Source organism: Ursus maritimus, unplaced genomic scaffold, assembly GCF_017311325.1.
Source record: "Ursus maritimus isolate PB19 unplaced genomic scaffold, ASM1731132v1 scaffold_15, whole genome shotgun sequence".
Taxonomy (NCBI): Eukaryota; Metazoa; Chordata; class Mammalia; order Carnivora; family Ursidae; genus Ursus; species Ursus maritimus.
In genome coordinates, this window is record NW_024423897.1 from 4,406,127 (window position 1) to 4,424,158 (window position 18,032).

Below are 18,032 nucleotides of genomic sequence, written 5' to 3' on the forward strand. Positions count from 1 at the left end.
TAAGTGGGAAAATGAAGATGAAAGGAAAAATAAATGTAGGAAAATAAGATGAATGAAGGAATAAAATTATGTAAAAATGCACAGAATAAGTTTAATTGTTACAAGAGGGGCACAGATTAGTCTCTGCTTGTAATTGTAGTGTTCTTTGTAGCCATTTGCAGGAATTTTCTATTTTTAGATTATAGATATATTTGTTTCCCTAAGGTTTTTTTTATTTATTTGGTGTCTGTACTTGGTAATGTCATTCCCATTGCTTATTTGGAATGAAGTGCTTATGAAGATGTGGGTCAGGTTTCTCAGTGTTGGATTTCAGAGCTCATTGGAAAATAGGACTCTTGTTTCTGTTGTGCCTTCTTTGTACAGTCTTCTTAGAGTTTTGATTAGTTTATCCTGTTATGTTGGTTTTTCTTTCTCTAGTATCTGTGGCATAGCATGAATGAGATATTCTTGGAACACATAGCTTTGAATACTTTTGTTTATCAGTAGAATAAAGTGATTTCTTAGGAAAGAAAATAAGAATTTAAGAATGTTTCCCCAGCAGAATACTGTGTCTTTATAACTTTGGCCATATCACATACCCTTTTTGAGTTTTGCCTGTTGTATTTGAACTAAAATTTAAGGTTTGTTATGATTTTTCCAGTTAAAGTGGCAGAAAAGCCAACTTAAAACTGGTGTAAGCCAAAACAAGGAATTTGTAATTTGAAAAATCTAGAGGTAGGTATGGATTCAGGTTTCTTTCTCAGACTCAAAAGTGGTACCTTTTGGTAACCAGCTCCATACTCTCCCTTGTGGTAGCATGAAGGCATCAGTAGCTCTAACTTTCATCCTGTCATGTTCAAGCTCAGCGGGAAAAGAATCTCTTTTCTTGAAGCTTCCATAGAAGTCCTGGGATTCAATTTAGAACATGTGCCTACTCCTGAATTTATCACTGTGGTTAGGTGATGTGGCCAAAAAGTGTCCACCATCAACTCCTTAAAATTACAACATATTTTTCTCTGGCCCCTAAATCAAGTTTTTGCTCTGCATGTAAACTTCCTGGAGTTTTCATGTTAATTATTTGATAACTTAACAAATATTTATTGAGTTCCTACTAAGTACAGACACTGTAAGAACTTAAAAACATTACGTTGTAAATTGGTAAATTCCCTTACTAATTGCTTGTTAATTACTCTATTTTTATAAATTATTATGGAAATAAAACAGCTTATTTGGAAAAGAAGTGTAATTTTTACTTTCATTTTTAATTTTTTATTTAGAGATTTTAAATTGTTTTATTTATTATTTATTAATTTATTTTAAAGAGATTTATTTTTTTAGAGAGAGCTTGAGCTTACAAGCTTGGGGGCAGAGGGAGAGGGAGAGAAAGACTCTGAAGCAGGCTGCACACTTCAGTGCAGAGCCCAACGCGGAGCTCAGTCTCACAATCCTGAGATCATGACCTGAGCCGAAATTAACTGAGCCACCCAGGCGCCCCCTAAAGATTTTATTTTTAAGTAATCTCCACACCCAGCATGGGGCTTGAACTTAACAACCCTGGGATCAAGAGTTGCATGCTCTACCAACTAAACCAGCCAGGCGCCCCTGAGAATAAAGTACAATTTTTAGAAGAAGACTTACTACTTTAAGGTTTTCCTGTGGGTTTATAGACCAGTTTTTGGTTTATGACTTTGATTATTTTCAAAGTAAGTAATATCACCCTTTCAGCCTTTTTTTGTTTTTTTCATTCACATCCCAATCTTGGTAGCTGTTTCTGTTGTTTGTAGAATTTTAACTCATCAATGAAAAGAAATGTGGCTTAAAAAAATAGAGAAACGTGGCTTGTGGATTATTTTTCCTCTTAAACGCAGTAGGAAATGTCCCTGTGAGATTTGTCTTCTGATCCTCCTCTCAATTCTGTATTCTCTCAGAGTTAATGAAAAATTTATTATGATGGTGACATCTGTGTTCTGTGCTTTGTAGAACATCTTGGCTGATGGCTTATAGCTGAGTCATTCATAAAGTTATTAAGCAGTGAGGTTGAATAGTGTTTTTGACAAAGAAGTCCAGTATCTCTTACATTTATATTTGGGCTTTCCATCTTAGACTTCATTACTTCCTTTGTGTGAGGACTCCCAGAGTGTTACAGTCTACCCATGTTCATATGTACTCCTGCAAAAAGAGTCTGAAACTTGCAGGTTGACCTTACATGTGTTTAGCAGTAATTATCTGCTGTTGAGACTAGGTGCTTTCAAGGGGATGCACACCAAAAGCCCGATGTGAGAGATTTAGACCTGGGCTAGAAATGCATTTTAAGAAGATGGACAGAATGCTCTGTAGAGTCCCTTTCAGCTCCAGCATATAATGAAATCTCTGGCTTCAAGCGGTGATAACTCTCCTTATTCAGTTGCCTGCAGGAGACAGACAGTGTGAAGGGAATCAAAGACATCCTTGCTGTGCAGCAGGCAGCAGGAATCCCTCACTAAGGCCGCCTTAGCCTCTGCCTGAAAGACATTCATTTGTTCGCAGAGCCCAGTGGATTGTGAGACACACAACTTCATTCTTATTTGAAACCAAGGTCAGCCTAGGATATGAGGACAATGGACTATATGAGAAAGTAGAGCAAGTGTAAAGTTTGCTATAAATTTAATTAAGGGATGATAAAATGTACCCTTTTTATATGTTGGCTTTGACAACTCACTTTTCATGCTATTCCCAGCTAAAGAAGCAAAATTTTGATTACCGTTGTTTTCTAAATAAGTCAACATACAGTAGAATGTGTTTGTGTATGTATAAAATTTTAAAGATTGAGACTGCCAACTTGGAATGTGTGCTTCTTTGGGATAGGGGCTTGTTAGATCTCTGAAAATAAGCATATACTTGAGAAATGAGCAGTTTTTAGAAAATATTAGAGGGCTTGTTTAAATGGTGTAAGGTTTAAATTCAGATTTCTTTGTAGGATAAACTCATTCTGTAGATGCTTGTTCAGAGCTAATAATGAAATAGGAAGCATGGTGGGAGCTTTGGCAGTTTTTTTTATTTTTGGTATTTCAGTGTTTTTGTGAAATATCCTTAGTAGGGTTTAAGTTTTAATACTCTTAAAGCGGTGAAACTGCATTTCTTTAAAATATTTTATATTTCTTTTAGAAATTTAGCTGTCTTCTTTAGTGAACTGGGAAATAGTATAGCTTTATTTCCAGAAACAATTTTAATATCACAATATTTGGTTTTGAGAATTCTTGTGTTGTCTGTTGAAGCAGTTAGTGTACTGGCATGCTCAGTAAGGCTTTTTGAATGAATAATCATTTTAAAATGAAAAGTTAAAATAAGATTATGATGTGGACTGACTCTAATTGAGTCAGACCCATTGTGAGTAGATATAAGTCAAGTCATCTTCCAGAAAGCGGTATCTCTTCCTAGAAAACATGAGAATATCCGTTATATCAGAGAAAAAAAAACTTCACTTTCTGTACTCATGTTCTTTTAAAATCGTGGCAAACTTTGCACTCTCTCACATGAAAGTAGGGCAAGGATTTTGATTTAGTGTATCATAGGTCAATCAGATCTTATGCAGACATGTTCAGAAGTTCTCTGATTAGAATTTTTTGACTCATGAGAGTTGGTAGAAGGACTAGGAAAGGGTCGAACCAGGGCCCGTGTCTGGAATGGTAAGGAACGGGAATTTGGATTAACTCAGAGTGGGGCCTGGTGCTCTGGTATAGATAATGAGATCAAATGTCCCTCAGTGCTCAGATGTTGTCTAAAACAAAAGTTGAGTTTTTAGTTCTCTGACGTGAAAGTCCTCTCGAGTGGCATACAGTTTGGAGTATGGATTGTCAGATATTTGGAAGGGCAGCCTCATAAGACGGAACACCAGTACCTAAGAGTTTTCTGGCTAAGTACCCTCAGCTATCTAGAAGCCTTAGGCATTGAAATGAATTTAGGTTAGTGTCTTTGTCACCTCACAGTGCAGCCAAGTTCTGATATCTAGCTTAACCTCATCTGTTCTCCACCTTCATTGAAGGAGAATAGACTAGAATTGGGGACATGTTGCTATGACCAGATCCTTAAGGAACAGTGTGGAAGTGCCAGTTATTCTGTTTTGAGGTACCCTGAAGGAGAGAGGATTGAGAAACCTGAGTACTGTGTTGCCCATTGTCTGTCAGCTGGTCTGAAAATCTATAGTAGACCTCCCCCCCCCAAATAAAATAAACATCACCTGTATTTAATTCTCGTATTTTACATATATTTTATGTTTTATTAAATAAAAATGGGATCAAAATGAAAGTTGTGATCTGTAGCCTTTATTTACCTAATGTTTCTTGAATTTTTTCAGTGTATTGTAACTTCCCGTATATTGTAAACTTCTTTCTGGGTCAATAAATATACTCTTACAATGTGATTTTTATTTGGTGGACACAATATTCTGTCTTCTGGATGATCTATAATTTGTATAACCAATCTCTATTGTTGGGCCTTTTTTTCCTTTGCTGTTATGACTGATGTGATAAACACCTTCTTAGCTGTATTTTTGGACATGTCTTTATTTTCTTCCCTAGTATAATTTCCTGCACTTGAAATCGCTGAGTCAGTGATGTGCATGTTTTTCAAGTATTGGATATGTATTGGCAAGTTGAACAGGAGAGGTTGTACCTGTTACACTCCCATCAGCAGTATAGATGGGTGACAAGTAGATAAAATTTATAAATAGATGAGAAGAAATTGCTGTTCATGGGAGTTTAATGTCAAGTGAAGGAGGTGAGAAGCAGTATAATTTAGGGAAGAAAGTAGGGATTTTGGAGTCAGAACTGCAAATCCTCTACTTGTGACCTCTGGCAAGTTATTTGCTGTGTCTGGTCCTCAGTTTCTTCCTCTTTAAAGCTAAGGTACCAGTTTGGCCAGAGGTGATGTGAGAGTTAATGAGATCACAATAGTTGTACAGTGTGTGGCGCACAGTAGGCACACCGAAATATGAAATATGAATGTGCATCCCCCTCCCAGTTTATCCTTTTTTGTAAACTTTCATTTACTTTTATCATTTTCATTGAAACTGAGATTAAGCTTATAGTTTAGTGGTCTCCCCTAGTTCTGAATAACCTTCCTCTTTGGACCACAGATGCTAATTGACAGAGGCTCAGTTGTACTTAATTTAACTGTTTAATTTTCTCCAGTCTCAGGATTTGTGGATCTTGGTGTAAACCCTTTTGGGATTGGGTTCAGACTGATCTGACCTGGAGCTTGCTGGGGGAATCTGTTCCTTTTGGCAGCTGAATCTCAGACTGGGCCTAGTACAGCCGAGGACCCATGTGGCTCTGCCGGAAATAGATTTATTTTGTTACATCCTGTTCTCTGTCATGCTGCTTAGAATAGAGATTTTTCTCCCCCCCCCATATATCTAATCCTCCTTTCCAAAAGCTTCTGCGAGAGCTCTAAAAACCTGGTGACGTTTTTGAATCCTCAGTGGTAGTTGTGAAGTGGACAAGGATAATTCTTTTCCTTTGGAGTTACTCAGGACTAAGGTGTTACCACTGGAGATTTACTGCTATTTTTGAGGGTCACTAGGTAAAATATTTTTCTAGCATTCCAGCATCTTGACACATTTTAAAAGACAGTTGTTTTAATGATGGACTCAACTAATTCTTGGGAAAAGAATTTGTTTTTATTTAAGTTGTCAAATTACTATTTATAATGTATAACAACTTATATAATTACTTATGCAGTTAAAATAAAGCATCACTTAAAATTATGCAATGTAGTATTAAACTATTATCATAAGTACTAGGTATTCATTGGAGAAAAATCAGAAAATATGAATGGATAAAAATTCAAAAAAATTACCTTCATCCGTCTACCAAAGATAACTGCAAAGATCCATTTTAATTTTATTAGCTTCAGGTGCTGGTATCTCATCTTAGATAATCATTCAAGATGAGGTAATTGGACATTGAAAGATTTGTTTTTTAAATTACTATAGGATTTATGGAAAGTTTGGGCTCTGGTTTTGAGTCCTGATCTCACTACTGTTTGATGATGTTTGAAGCTCTAAAACTTACAGATAGTATCAGTTTTCCTCACTCTTACCCTTCTTTTTTCTTTCCTCCTTCCACTGCCTCCTGTTCCACATACACTTTTCTTCTTTGAACATATATCCCCAGCCTGAAAATGCTCTGTGGTGTATTATCTACAAATACGTGGTTCTACCCTGCAGTTGCTCAGAATTAAAGCAGTAACTTCCTTGGTTATATGTCACATGGTTACCGTCAAATTCTCCCATAACAAAATACCATTATAAGGAAAAGAAAGTCTTTCACACATGGAGGATATTCAGTTCTTTAAAAAGCTTTGGAGAATGCCTTTAACTTGTGTTTTAACTTTTATTCTACAACCTGATTATTGTATTATGGTTCTTGATTTTAAAAGCATTTTACTCTTTCTTATAGGTTGCCGTCAAACATTTTAACAGCAGAAGCCTAGGCTTCTGCATCTTAGGAGATACTTTTGAAAGCTTCTGTGGCCCTATTGTCATTACAACTACTGCTGCTGCTTGAAAAACAGCAGTCTGAGAATTCAGACATAATAGGGATAGTTCCTGATTTGGATGAATTTTAATATTTGCTTTATTTGCTTTGCGATGAAGAGGGCCTCCACCTAGAAGCATGGATACTCTGTAGCTTGCACACTCAGGTTTAGAGAGCTGGAGTTACATAATCTCCTTGAGCTTGTCTGTTGTATGATGCTTCAGGACCAAATCCCCACTCCTGGATAGAGATTCCCAGTGGAGAGTATTATGGCCAAATAGTAACCATAAAATGGACCTTGTATTTTGCTTCTTCTCTTATTTGATAACCCCCATTTCATTATCACGGCACTGTTTGTTTTATATCCTATCAGTATGGCATGGTAGAAGTTTTATTGGAAAAAAAAAGTACCTAGACTGGGCATGAAAATTGACTTTAGACATGTACTTCCAAAGGTAAGTGCCGGCCCTTGTATCTACTCTTTGTAGCCTGGCTGAAAGAAATTTGTTTTGGTTGTAAAATAAAAATGAGAGACTGTCTTGTTAGATTCTCCAAGAGACCTCTGTTTCTAACTTCTCTTCAGCATTTTTTTCTCCAACTGCCAAAGGTCTTTCTTTGATGCTGGCTTGAGTTAGCTTGGCTTTAGCTTGATATTTTGCTTTGTCCCTGACTTTTAGTCTAAGGACCTCGTCCTAACACTTGCCAGTATGTTGCATGACCTGCTTCTATCCCTTTGACAGATAGGGTTGAAACAGTATGTATGCTGAGTTGCTGAGAAAAGCTCTTGGGCATGTTGCTGGTAAATGGGACTACACGCTTTGGAAGGATTGGTTGTTTACTGGTGAGCTATAGATGTAGCACACAGGATAAGAACTGTTGTCTACAGAATGAAGTCCCAAGTTTGATAGAATGGTTTATGAAAGACCTCTGTGATTTGGCCTCTCAGCTTTCCCCATCTCATACTGAAATACTTTAGTAATGCTAAATTAATTGCATATCCTTGAGTAGGATGTGCCATTTCTTAGCTCTTTGGCTTTGCTTATGCTATTTATTCTGCCTGGAATGTCTTTCTTTCTCTTTTTACCCGGGCTGCCTCCTACTCATCCTTTATGGCTTAGTTCAGGCATCCTCCTTTGGGTGGGTTAAGTCTATTTTGTGTGTGTGTGTGTGTGTGTGTGTGTTACACTGCACATTCTCAAAATTTCCTCCCGTGAACTCCTGGACAAGAGAGAATGTCTTAATCGCTTTTCTGTCTGCAGATGTACGTTCAGATAAGTTGTTCGTTGAATGGAATAGTATTTAAGCCACTCCGTTATCTCAAACATGATGGCAGGAGTTAGATGAGGTTGGTAATGATTCTGTGGGAGGTGGTGTAAAGAAAAAATTTAGGTGATGTGTAGGAAACCCCTAAATTTATATTTATAAATATATAGAAAATAAGGCATATTTCTGAATCAGAGTGACATTAGAGAGAGATTGACGTAAAATACCTCTTTGGGTAGCTTTTAAAAGAATTGCCTCTTTGTGAAGGAATCAGGGCAGGATATTCAAAACAATCCCATCTAGAAACAGACCAGAGTTAGCTTTTGTGAGTTCTCCTTCAAGCCAGCCAATTAGAAGACAAGGTGCCTGCAACCACTTTTTCCTTTTGATTTGTGGTTCCTATGGCAATAGAAAGAGAGCCTAGGACATTTCTCTCCTACCTCTTTTAATAACTTTTTGCTTTTGAAAAATGCCAAAAGCTATTATTCTTCTTGTCTTTACTGATTTACAGTGTTTCTCAGCATGGTGGCCCTGATTTTGGTTTTTGATTGTACAGTGGGTATGACAAAATGAATAAACACTATCAGTTTCCTTGACACTAATGCTATTTTCTTTGGCCATAGAACCTGCAAATATAATCAATCTAATTGGGTATTTGCTGTTAATATTAGAATCCTGTATGAAGCATTTCTTATTCCTTATGAATAATTCTAAATTAGAATACTAGTCATTACAGGTAGTTAAATGTGAAATCAGAGCAAACATTTCTTGGGGGTTTTCTCCCCCAGAGAGGCCTCTCTTAAGTGTCCCCATTGTGAGCTTGAGGCTGAAGTCTCAAGAGGAAAGAGGCTTAGTTTGTATTGTTGTCGGCTTAATAAGTAGGTCAATAAGCATTTGTTAAAATTAGTAAATACCCACAGTGTTAGGGTAAGTTTTTGAGACATATTTTAATAATGAGCTAGTGTTCCTCAAGTTTAAAGAGAAACCAGTTATCTTTAAAAAAAAGGAGACAAAATAGTCTACCTTGTGAATATAGCTAACATAAAGAAATCTTTACATTATTCTGTTAAAGAATGATAGATAATAGTTATTCCACAAGTCAACATAAGTTTCCAACCAGGTCCCTAAATTTAAAATTAGAAGCTTCAAGAATCAGTTACTGCTGTGGTCCTAGCTGTGTTTTAATGCTCTTAGGTTGATAAATGTGGAACTTTTGTTTTTATCCACTGTTTTCAAATTAGATCAATGTCTTCTTGGTTCATTACACTTAAGAGGAGCCTTGTTTAAACTAGCAGGTACATCCTTATTAAAAGATGGGTATATTTCCTAGAGTGGCATTTTTTGTTGTGTAAAGACTGTTTTTCAACGCTGTGGTTGGTTTCTTAGCTTCAAGGTAATTGAGTATGACAGTAAAGAAGTTCTAATACCTTTAATAAATACTGGCATCACTCTCTGTACCCCACAGTGTCTTTCATAGATATTATAAATTCTTGAAAATTAGATCTTGAGACGCTTCTTCTCTTTTCCTGAATATACAATTTCAATATCAAGCTTTTAAAAACATTTGTAATAAATGGTGAAATTAAGTTTTCAGAAAATTTTCTTTGTGTTCTTTTCCATACATTTTTAAGTATTAGGTAATTAGATGGTTAGGAAACTTTGGGAAGATCATTATTTTTCTTCTTTGGACTTTAGTTTCTTCTAAAATCAGGGGTGGAAGTACAGACTAAATTGTCTTCCAGTTCTGTATGATTCTTTGGTTTATTAAATATGAAAATATGGGGCGCCTGGGTGGCACAGCAGTTAAGCGTCTGCCTTCAACTCAGGGCGTGATCCCGGCGTTATGGGATCGAGCCCCACATCAGGCTCCTCTGCTATGAGCTTGCTTCTTCCTCTCCCACTCCCCCTGCTTGTGTTCCCTCTCTCACTGGCTGTCTCTATCTCTGTCAGATAAATTAAAAAAAAACTTTATTAAATATGAAAATGTGTGTGCTTATTTTTTTTTTTAAGTTTTGGATCCCAAGGCATTAGGAGAATCTAATCAGTGTATAGAATTCTTATGCCTTCATAGTTTTACTATTTAAGTCAAATACATATTAAATCTTGCAGAGGGAACCTGTTTCTGTGGAATAAATGAAAATTGATTTGCAGGTGAACTCTGGTGTTAATTTGGTATCAGTTGTTGAATCCAAGTGTAATCTTTAAACTCCTTTCTCAGATCTGAGTGATTCTGTGATTTGGATAATTACAAAATTCCAAAAAGGAAACTTAAAAATTGAACTATGGAGGTGTTGGGAATTTATTTAATTTAAAATAATCAATGTAAGCAATGTATACAAATGTTATGTGTCTGGGCCTTTTTCTCTGCCCATCTGCTTCTGATGCATACTGATGTAAGTATTCTTTCAATAAGCATTTGCTAGATATCCCTGGATAGAGTTTGTTTTAGTGTAAAAAAAACGGATTTGTTTAGAGTCAGGCAGGATTAACTTCTAGTCCTAATTTTCAAGCTGCTGTTTCAATAAATCAAGCACTCCTTTACTGATCCTTGGATTCCTCATCTGTAAAATGGAGTAATACTTCTCTTAAAAGAGTTTTTGTAGGAAAAAAAAAGTTTTTCTGGGGGGTTACTCTTTCAGTTGTCTAGCATATAACAAGAGGTTGATAAATGGCAGCTGTTTTCATTATATTATTATACAAACATTTATTCAGCATCTTTCGTGGCACTCTGTGAAAGTGTTGGGGTAACAAAATATGGATCCCTGGAGGATCAGGGATGTATTTCTATATAGGCTATGGTAAACTTTGCAGTAAAGACACATTTTGGAAACATATGGTTGTTACCAAAAAGCTGCTCAATTTTTTATTCCATTTGATTCCTCTGGTTTTGTATTCTTTAAATGCTTTTTCTAAATAATCTCAATATTTGGGACGCCTGGGTGGCTCAGTTGGTTAAGCGGTTAGGCATCTGACTCTTGATCTCAGCTCAGGTCTTAATCTCAGGGTTGTGAATTCAAGCACCCCGTTGGGTTCCACGCCGGGTGAGGAGCCTTCTTTAAAATAAATAAATGAGTAAATAAATAAATAATCTCAACACTCTAGTTAAATTATAGGTGAGATATAACTAGTAAGTGGCAGATGCTGGATAGGAGCCCAGGTCTATTTGATTTCAAGCATAGCTGTCTTTGTTTATATTAGAATTGGGATGACCACAGAATTTGTCTCCCAAATCAGAACGCTTTTGAGAATGAACGTTATGCTGGAACAACAAGCGTAAACATGGACTGTCCAAGGCAAATGAGGATGTCTGACCATCCTAATTATAACTAAGATAAACAAGTTTATGATGTTGAGTCTGACACTTCTGGAGTATTTTGGTTAAATCCAAACACCCACCTTCAGTTAAAAAAAAATTTTTTTTTTTTTTGCGTGGTTATTGTTTTTGCCATAGTAAACTAATTGACCTTAGATCTGAAGAAAAAGTACTTACTGAATACCATAAATAATCTAATGGCTTAAAAATACTAGCCACAATACATATGTTCATTTTTATATTTTTTCTTTTTTCTTAATTCCCTTAAAACCAGTAAGCTTTTAGAGAATGGGAATGGGTAAATGAAATAAGCCTTTAAGTTCTTACTTGTGTCAAATGAACTTTGTAAACAAAGTCTAAAATTAAAATCATCATATTGCAGAGTTTTTTCTTTGGGAAGGCAGAGATGTGGTTTTCACTGAAAAATCAGATATGTTTTTAATCAGCTCTTTTATTGCCTGTTACCTATCAATCTATCACTCATCTTTCTTATTCCTTTTGCCTTATGTCTCTAGGTGTCCTGTGATTTTACTTAGGGAAGTACAAAACTGTATCTACATGATAAAAATTCAGATGATCAAAGTTTTTACAATAGAAGCATCATAGTCTTGTAAAATTAATGTGGGTTTAATAGCAGACAAACTAAGGTTTGAAATTCTTGCTCTCCCCTCCTTCGCTGTGTGTCCTTGTGCAAATGATTTAACCTCTGAGCCTCCTTTTCTTTACTGTGGCGTGGGAATTAGAAAACACATTTAAAGTCCCTGGCACATAGTAGGTGGTGTAATGATGGCAGTTATAATTATATGACTCAGACTAGAAACTGTTATTTTTATTAAGTTATAGTCACAATCTTACCACTAATCTTGTTGTGCATTCAGACTTTCACAGTTCCCTTTAGTGGGTTTTCATTTAAACATTCTCTGTCTCCCTCTTGATTCTGTTCACTGTGTCCTGAGGAGTTAGTGGTTGGCAGCAGAAACCTCCTTTCTGTAGGACAGAAAGTGGGCCCTCTCCCAGGGTTTCAGTAAGTTGTCTGGGACCACCATCCCTGACCTCCAGACTGCCAAGGGTGCATCCCCTGCCCAACTAACATTCAAGTTGCCTGTGTGAAGGAGTGATTTGTTGCGGCCTCTAACTGCTTCTTCTCTTCCTTCCTTTTTGTCATCCTGCAGTGTTCTGTGCCAAGGTCTTTGTGGCTAGGCTGCGCCAACCTGGTAGAGAGCATGTGCGCACTGAGTTGCCTGCAGAGCATGCCCAGTGTCAGATGTCTCCAGGTGCCTCTCTTCTTTCTTGTTGTAAATGTGTTTTTTACGTATGCCATGAACATTTGTTGAAACTTGCAGTAGTGTGTTTAATCCAATGTTAAGTCTGCTAAATGTTCTGTGTAACCCTCTGCTTTTCTCCAGCCTGGGTGCCCCACACGGAGGACTTAGTACCAAGAGGGGCCTCTCTGAGAAAATGGGTCTTTGGCTGGGCCCAGTTCTACTCCTCTTTTTCTGCTCCTGCTTTTTATTCCCCCCCCCCCCACCTTGAAGTTCTGATTCTCACGTTCAATAGTTGTGCATGTGCCCACAAAACCCTGACATTTTCCATTTGGCTACTTTTAACAGTTCTTTGTTGAGTTGGGAGGGTTTCATAATTAAAGTGGTGATTTTTCTATTTTGACACTCATCCTTTTGGCATGCTTTCTCTCCCTCCTTCAAAAAAGGAGTAGGGAGGAAATTACAATTGTATAAAATCTCAAATTGAAGTTTATTAAAGGTCACAGCTTTATGCTGCCAATAACTGTCTGGGCCACTTCCCAAAGGCCAGATCTGACACCTGTCCTCAGGGTCCACCCAGGTTTCCAGGCCGAGGCTGGCAGAGAATTCCACAGATAAAAGTAAAACTTTTGGGGGGTGGGGAGGGGTTGCTCAGGAAAAAAACTGTTAGCAGGAGTGCGGCCAGACTGTGCTCACTTGTTGGGATGGATTCGAAGGGAGCCAAGGCAAGAAAACATTGCGGCTTTATTGGGGAAGTTCTGTTTAGAGAAAACGTGTATTTAATTAAGTATGGTTTCAGTAGCAATATTCAGTTTTCATCACTGCATATTCCACACAGTTTATTGTATCTTTAAAAAGCGGTACTAAATTCCTGGTGTCCTGTGGAGATTGCCCTGTTTTAGGAAAACACTGTAAAATGAGGAAATGAGTTAGAGGGGTATTATTGATGGCATGGATGACTTTACTGTTCTCAAGGTTATCTTTCTGTTCATGTGTCCAGTCTCTAAATGGACCGGGAGAACCGGGAAGGAGGAGAATTTCTTTCATGTTGGGACTATGTATTTTATTTACTTATTAGCAAACATTCTTAGCAGTATTGGTGTGGTTATTGATTCAGATTGCTTTCTTGAGAAAACTGTACTGAAACCTCACTAACACAATTAACTAGAGAGTAAATTCAGTATAAGATCCAGTTGTTATATCCAGTCTACATAAAAAGGCCGTACAACACTTAGGGTGCAAGGATTGGGTGTTTCACTGAGGCTCCAGTGTGATGTGTATTTATCTGTGGAAAAGCAGCTTCCCTGCATGCAGTGTAACTTTAACAAAAATGTTCTTGAAATGGCAGACGTTGTTGCATGGACTCTCCTTGGTGCTAAATAATGGATATTTGCATTATAGTAATAGTGTGCTTTTCTGAAATGGTTATTACTTGAATGTTTAAAGTTAATTGTTAGTGGGGCGAGTGAGTTTTTTCCAGAAATTTAAGTAGGGGAAGAATCGTAGTGCAGATTGAAGTGCAGATTCTTTTTATTGCATTCAGTTAAAAGTAATTGACCAGTGGGAAACATTATTCAATGTATTTTAGTATCAGTATTGTGAATTCTCTGGAGGTGGGGTGAGTGGGAGGAAATATGGGTTCTTACCTTGTTGACAATGGAACTCCAATGTGTTCAAAGTTCTTTGACTTATCTCTCCCAGGGAAAATCATTTAAGAGAAAAAATGTAAACTTTGCCTTGATTGGACTTTGAAGTACGGTGGAATACTGAATGATATCCACTGAAATGTGAATGGAGCAAATACTGTTTATTTAGAGATATATTGGGAATTTTGTTTATTTGGGTTTTTGTTTTCTTTAGTATATAATTAAGAATTTGCAGCACAGTAAAATGAAATATGTACTCAGCTGATTGGAATTAGCAAATCATTACTCTGTTTTGTACCGTTTGTGAATGGAAAGAACATGTTAGATTTCCTTCCTGTCTACTCACTGGTTTTACATATACTGTCTTAACACCAGTGTTCCTGCTCTCTACCTCCAGTCCCCAAACAGTGCTACAATTTAGTTGACTTAATTTGGGCTTGGGTTTTCAAAGAGTGCCTGTTGGCTTATAGTCTACATCTTTGGTCTGTCACAAAGATGATTCTTGGCTGACATTGCATACCTCTCAGCGAACCCATTGTAAGAAGGCCTCAGAAGAGAATAGGTTACCTGAAGAGCCTCCTTGACTTTGCTTGGGCTCTGGAGTTGCATGACAGGGTCCTCCTTAAAATTACCACACCGGACCCATTGCCAGTTAGAACTTGAGCCAATTAGCCTATGTGGCTGAATTAGAGTACCTTTTGGAAAAGCAGAAATAAAGATAGTAGTTACCTTTAGGCATTATGCAATCCCTCTGGGTTCTGCTTTCTGTGAGAAGGGAAAAGGGATAGCAAGGACTGAAGAAATAAAAATCACTCATTTACCTCGATAAACTTAAAAAAATAAAGACCACTTACCAACAACAGTACTTGGCCCTTCACATATATTAGCTTTGTGACAACCCGGTGAGGTAGTTGTTATTATCCCCATTTTTCACATGTGGAAAATGAGTTTCAGAGGTGATATGTGTGATTGGACCCAAGTTAATACTACATAGCTGTGAAGTGGTAGAGCTGGCATTTGAACCCTAGCTTGGCCTGATTCCAGAATTGTTCTTTCCTCCGTGCTTGAATGCTACTATTTCTAGAATTTTCCATCTTAGTTTTGTTTGTGAAAACTTTACTTTTGAGATATCTGGTGTGTGGCTTGTGTAGCCATTATTTATTTGAAAATAAAAAAAAGAAAAACCTGCCAAATATTTGTAGGTGAAAAAATTGCATTCCCATTGCCAAAATGAGCCCTCGTGAATCTTAAAGCTAGTGAGGTTCCAGAATGTCTTCTCTGCGAGAATATTTACTGAGCATTTGGTATGTGCCAAGGCCCATACTGGTGCTGGACACATAAAGATGAACAATACACACTTGTTCGCTGCTCTGAAGGAGTGCGTTGTATAAGCAGACCTGTGAAGAAAAATCCAGACCAAACTACAAATAAAGTCTGAGAGAGAGCATGTGGGTAATAAACTATGAAGTTAGCCAAATGTATATGTGCTTTTAAAAAAAAATGTGAACCAGTTTAAACTAGGACTATCTGAAATTTTTTTAGAACAGTTGAACTGGAATATCTGGATGTCTGTGAATCAGCCGAACTGAATCAGTTTCTCACTCGGTTCAGCTCTCCAGATTGAACCAGTTGATAGTTACATCACATAATCAAGAGTTCAGACCGTGTAGAATATTCGCTAAGACTCTAAGACTAATCTGGCACCAGAGTAATACCAGTGTTAACAATAGTGTGGACCGTTGATTTCCACCTTCTTTTTGTGTGTCAGGCTCTAGGCACTGGGTTGTTTCATTCAGTCCTTACGAAGAAGTTGTCTTCGATCGCTTCTTGGTATATGCAGTTATTGAACTGAATCGACTTAGGGTTACACATTTATTAAAGTGGCAGAACTGGGTTATGAACATAGGTCTGGATAACTGCAAAGCCAGTGCTCTAGTCAGCATGCTGTAGTGATAGTGACTTGGCAACTGCCATTTTTAGGTTGGAACAAATTCTCCTTTATTTCTAGTGTTCCAAGTTGAAAGCTAACGCACCTAGAATGGTAGAGGTTCCATGTAAGGGACTGACAAATTTTCTTGGGAATGCCATTTGCAAGCTCTCAGCTGGGGAGAGTATTAGCGATCAGCTTTTCTCAAGGGGAAGATTGATGATTTGGATTGGCAGCAAGGATCACGTGAATCAAGTTTTAGTGCTTCCTCCCTTCCAAGCTCTAGTGTGGATAGTGCTGGACGATCAGTACAACTTTTTGATAGCTGCCTTTCTTGTTTACTTTCTTACTTTCAGTATGGATAGGGAGCCACAGAGGTTTAAGAACGCTACAGTTGGAACTTACCATTAATATAAAAAAGATATTTTTTAGATCTGGGCTGTAGCTTGGTAGAAAGAATCCTAGCTCTGGAGCAGACAAACTCAGTTCTAGCCTTCTCCCTGCTACTTAGCAGCTCTGTGACACTAGGCAAGTTATTTAACTTACCTGAACCTCAGTTTCCTCATCCTTAAAAACAGAGATAGTTGTATCTATTACCTCGAGGATTTTGTAGAGGAAGGTAACAGTTATCCCTTACTGTTGCTTGTTGTTGAGGGGATGAAAATCCATTTCTTCCATTGCTTCCTCCTGGTTCTCTATTCAAGGAGAGGGGATTCCAGTCTTAACAGTCTTCAATTCCATTCCAGGGTAAGCTAAGAATAATAAAAGAACAGGCAGATGACATGGCCCCCTACTGTCAGGTGTTCGCCTTTTGTTCCGAGCTGTTTCCTTATGTCAGACGTGGCTATTCTAACTCACTGTCTTCTTCTCTTTTCTATTGAACATTGGGGATTTATTATTTCTTGTCGCATATCCTGTTGCACTCTGAGGCTACTGCGAAGGCTTGGAGTAATTTTTTGGATTGTTTAATGGCACAGTCTGTTATATTTTATGAACATTGAAAAAAGTTTTTTTCTCTTTATAAGAAAATTTACAAAATATCATTACTGAAAAAAAAAAAAAAAAAAACCAAAACCAAAACCCCAAAAAACCCCATTGGTTAACTCACCACCCAGAGAAAACATCTGTTGCTGTTTTAGGGTCTGTCTTCTGTTAGGCAAGGAGGAATCCATCAAACTGTATAGGCTCTCTGTGTTATTATGGTGATGATAATGAGTGTAACCAGTGGTGTTTTAAATGTCCCTTGGAACCCCAGAGTTTGATTTTGAGTCACTAGAGGGATAAAGGACGGCCTAGCATAGTGCCTACTCTGAATTTGTCTGTATTACATAGCAGGGCTCTTTGTAAGATTTTATGTGAAAAATTTTACTGTGGAAATTCCCAAACATACAGAAAAATAAAGAGAATCATTCAACTCAACCTTGAACAATTTTCAAAATTAATGCTATTCTTAGTTCAACTTTCTTCTTCTCCAACTTTGTTTTTTGCCAGAGCATTTTAAAGCAAAGCTAAGGTGGCCTAAAAAGTAAAAAGGAGTTTGACAGATCAGTTTCATGTCAGCATTAAAAAAAATTGTAAAAATGGTTCATAGACTTAAAAATAATATGATTGATACTGAAAGTTATAAAAGGCATAATATTTCCTTTGACCCCAGATCTCACTTCCCAAAGTATCGCATATTAGTTTCCCAGCATCCTTTTAGATAAAAGCTTAAAAAAAAATACAAGTGGAACCATACTATACATATTGTTTTTTAATTAATAACTTTCTTAATTAATAATATATGTTGACCATTCTTCCCTGTCACCATATAAAACCCTATACAACCTTACTCTTTTTTTTATAGCTACAGTAATATTCCATTTTACCATTTATCATTTAAAAAAGAATTTGGCCAATTCCGTATTGAAGGAAGTTTAGACTTCAGTTTTTTTGTATCCTAGCACTCCACTTTACTATTTTCATTGGACATTTAGGCTTGCAAGGTTATGTCTATAGAATAAACTCCTAGAAGTATAATTGTTTGATCTAAGAATATCAGTGTTTTATTGTTAGTTTAATTATCTGTATAGAGAAAAGTTTAATAATCTCTCCCTTGCAATCTACCCCCCCCCCCCCCCCCCCCCC

The 18,032-nt window shown here is 37.1% G+C and overlaps 1 protein-coding gene across 5 annotated transcripts in view; it reads left to right on the forward strand.

Annotated features, from left to right (window-relative positions):
* The window catches only part of FBXW11 (F-box and WD repeat domain containing 11), a 118,007-nt gene that overhangs the window by 24,917 nt on the left and 75,058 nt on the right, over nt 1-18,032 (forward strand). For 2 of the 5 annotated variants that reach the window (XM_040630294.1, XM_040630295.1), the window contains exon 2: nt 12,243-12,344. The exons of the other annotated variants lie outside the window; for them this stretch is intronic. In XM_040630294.1, the coding sequence (XP_040486228.1) occupies nt 12,243-12,344 (102 nt within the window). The remainder of the gene's footprint in view (nt 1-12,242; nt 12,345-18,032) is intronic. 5 annotated transcript variants of the gene reach the window in all.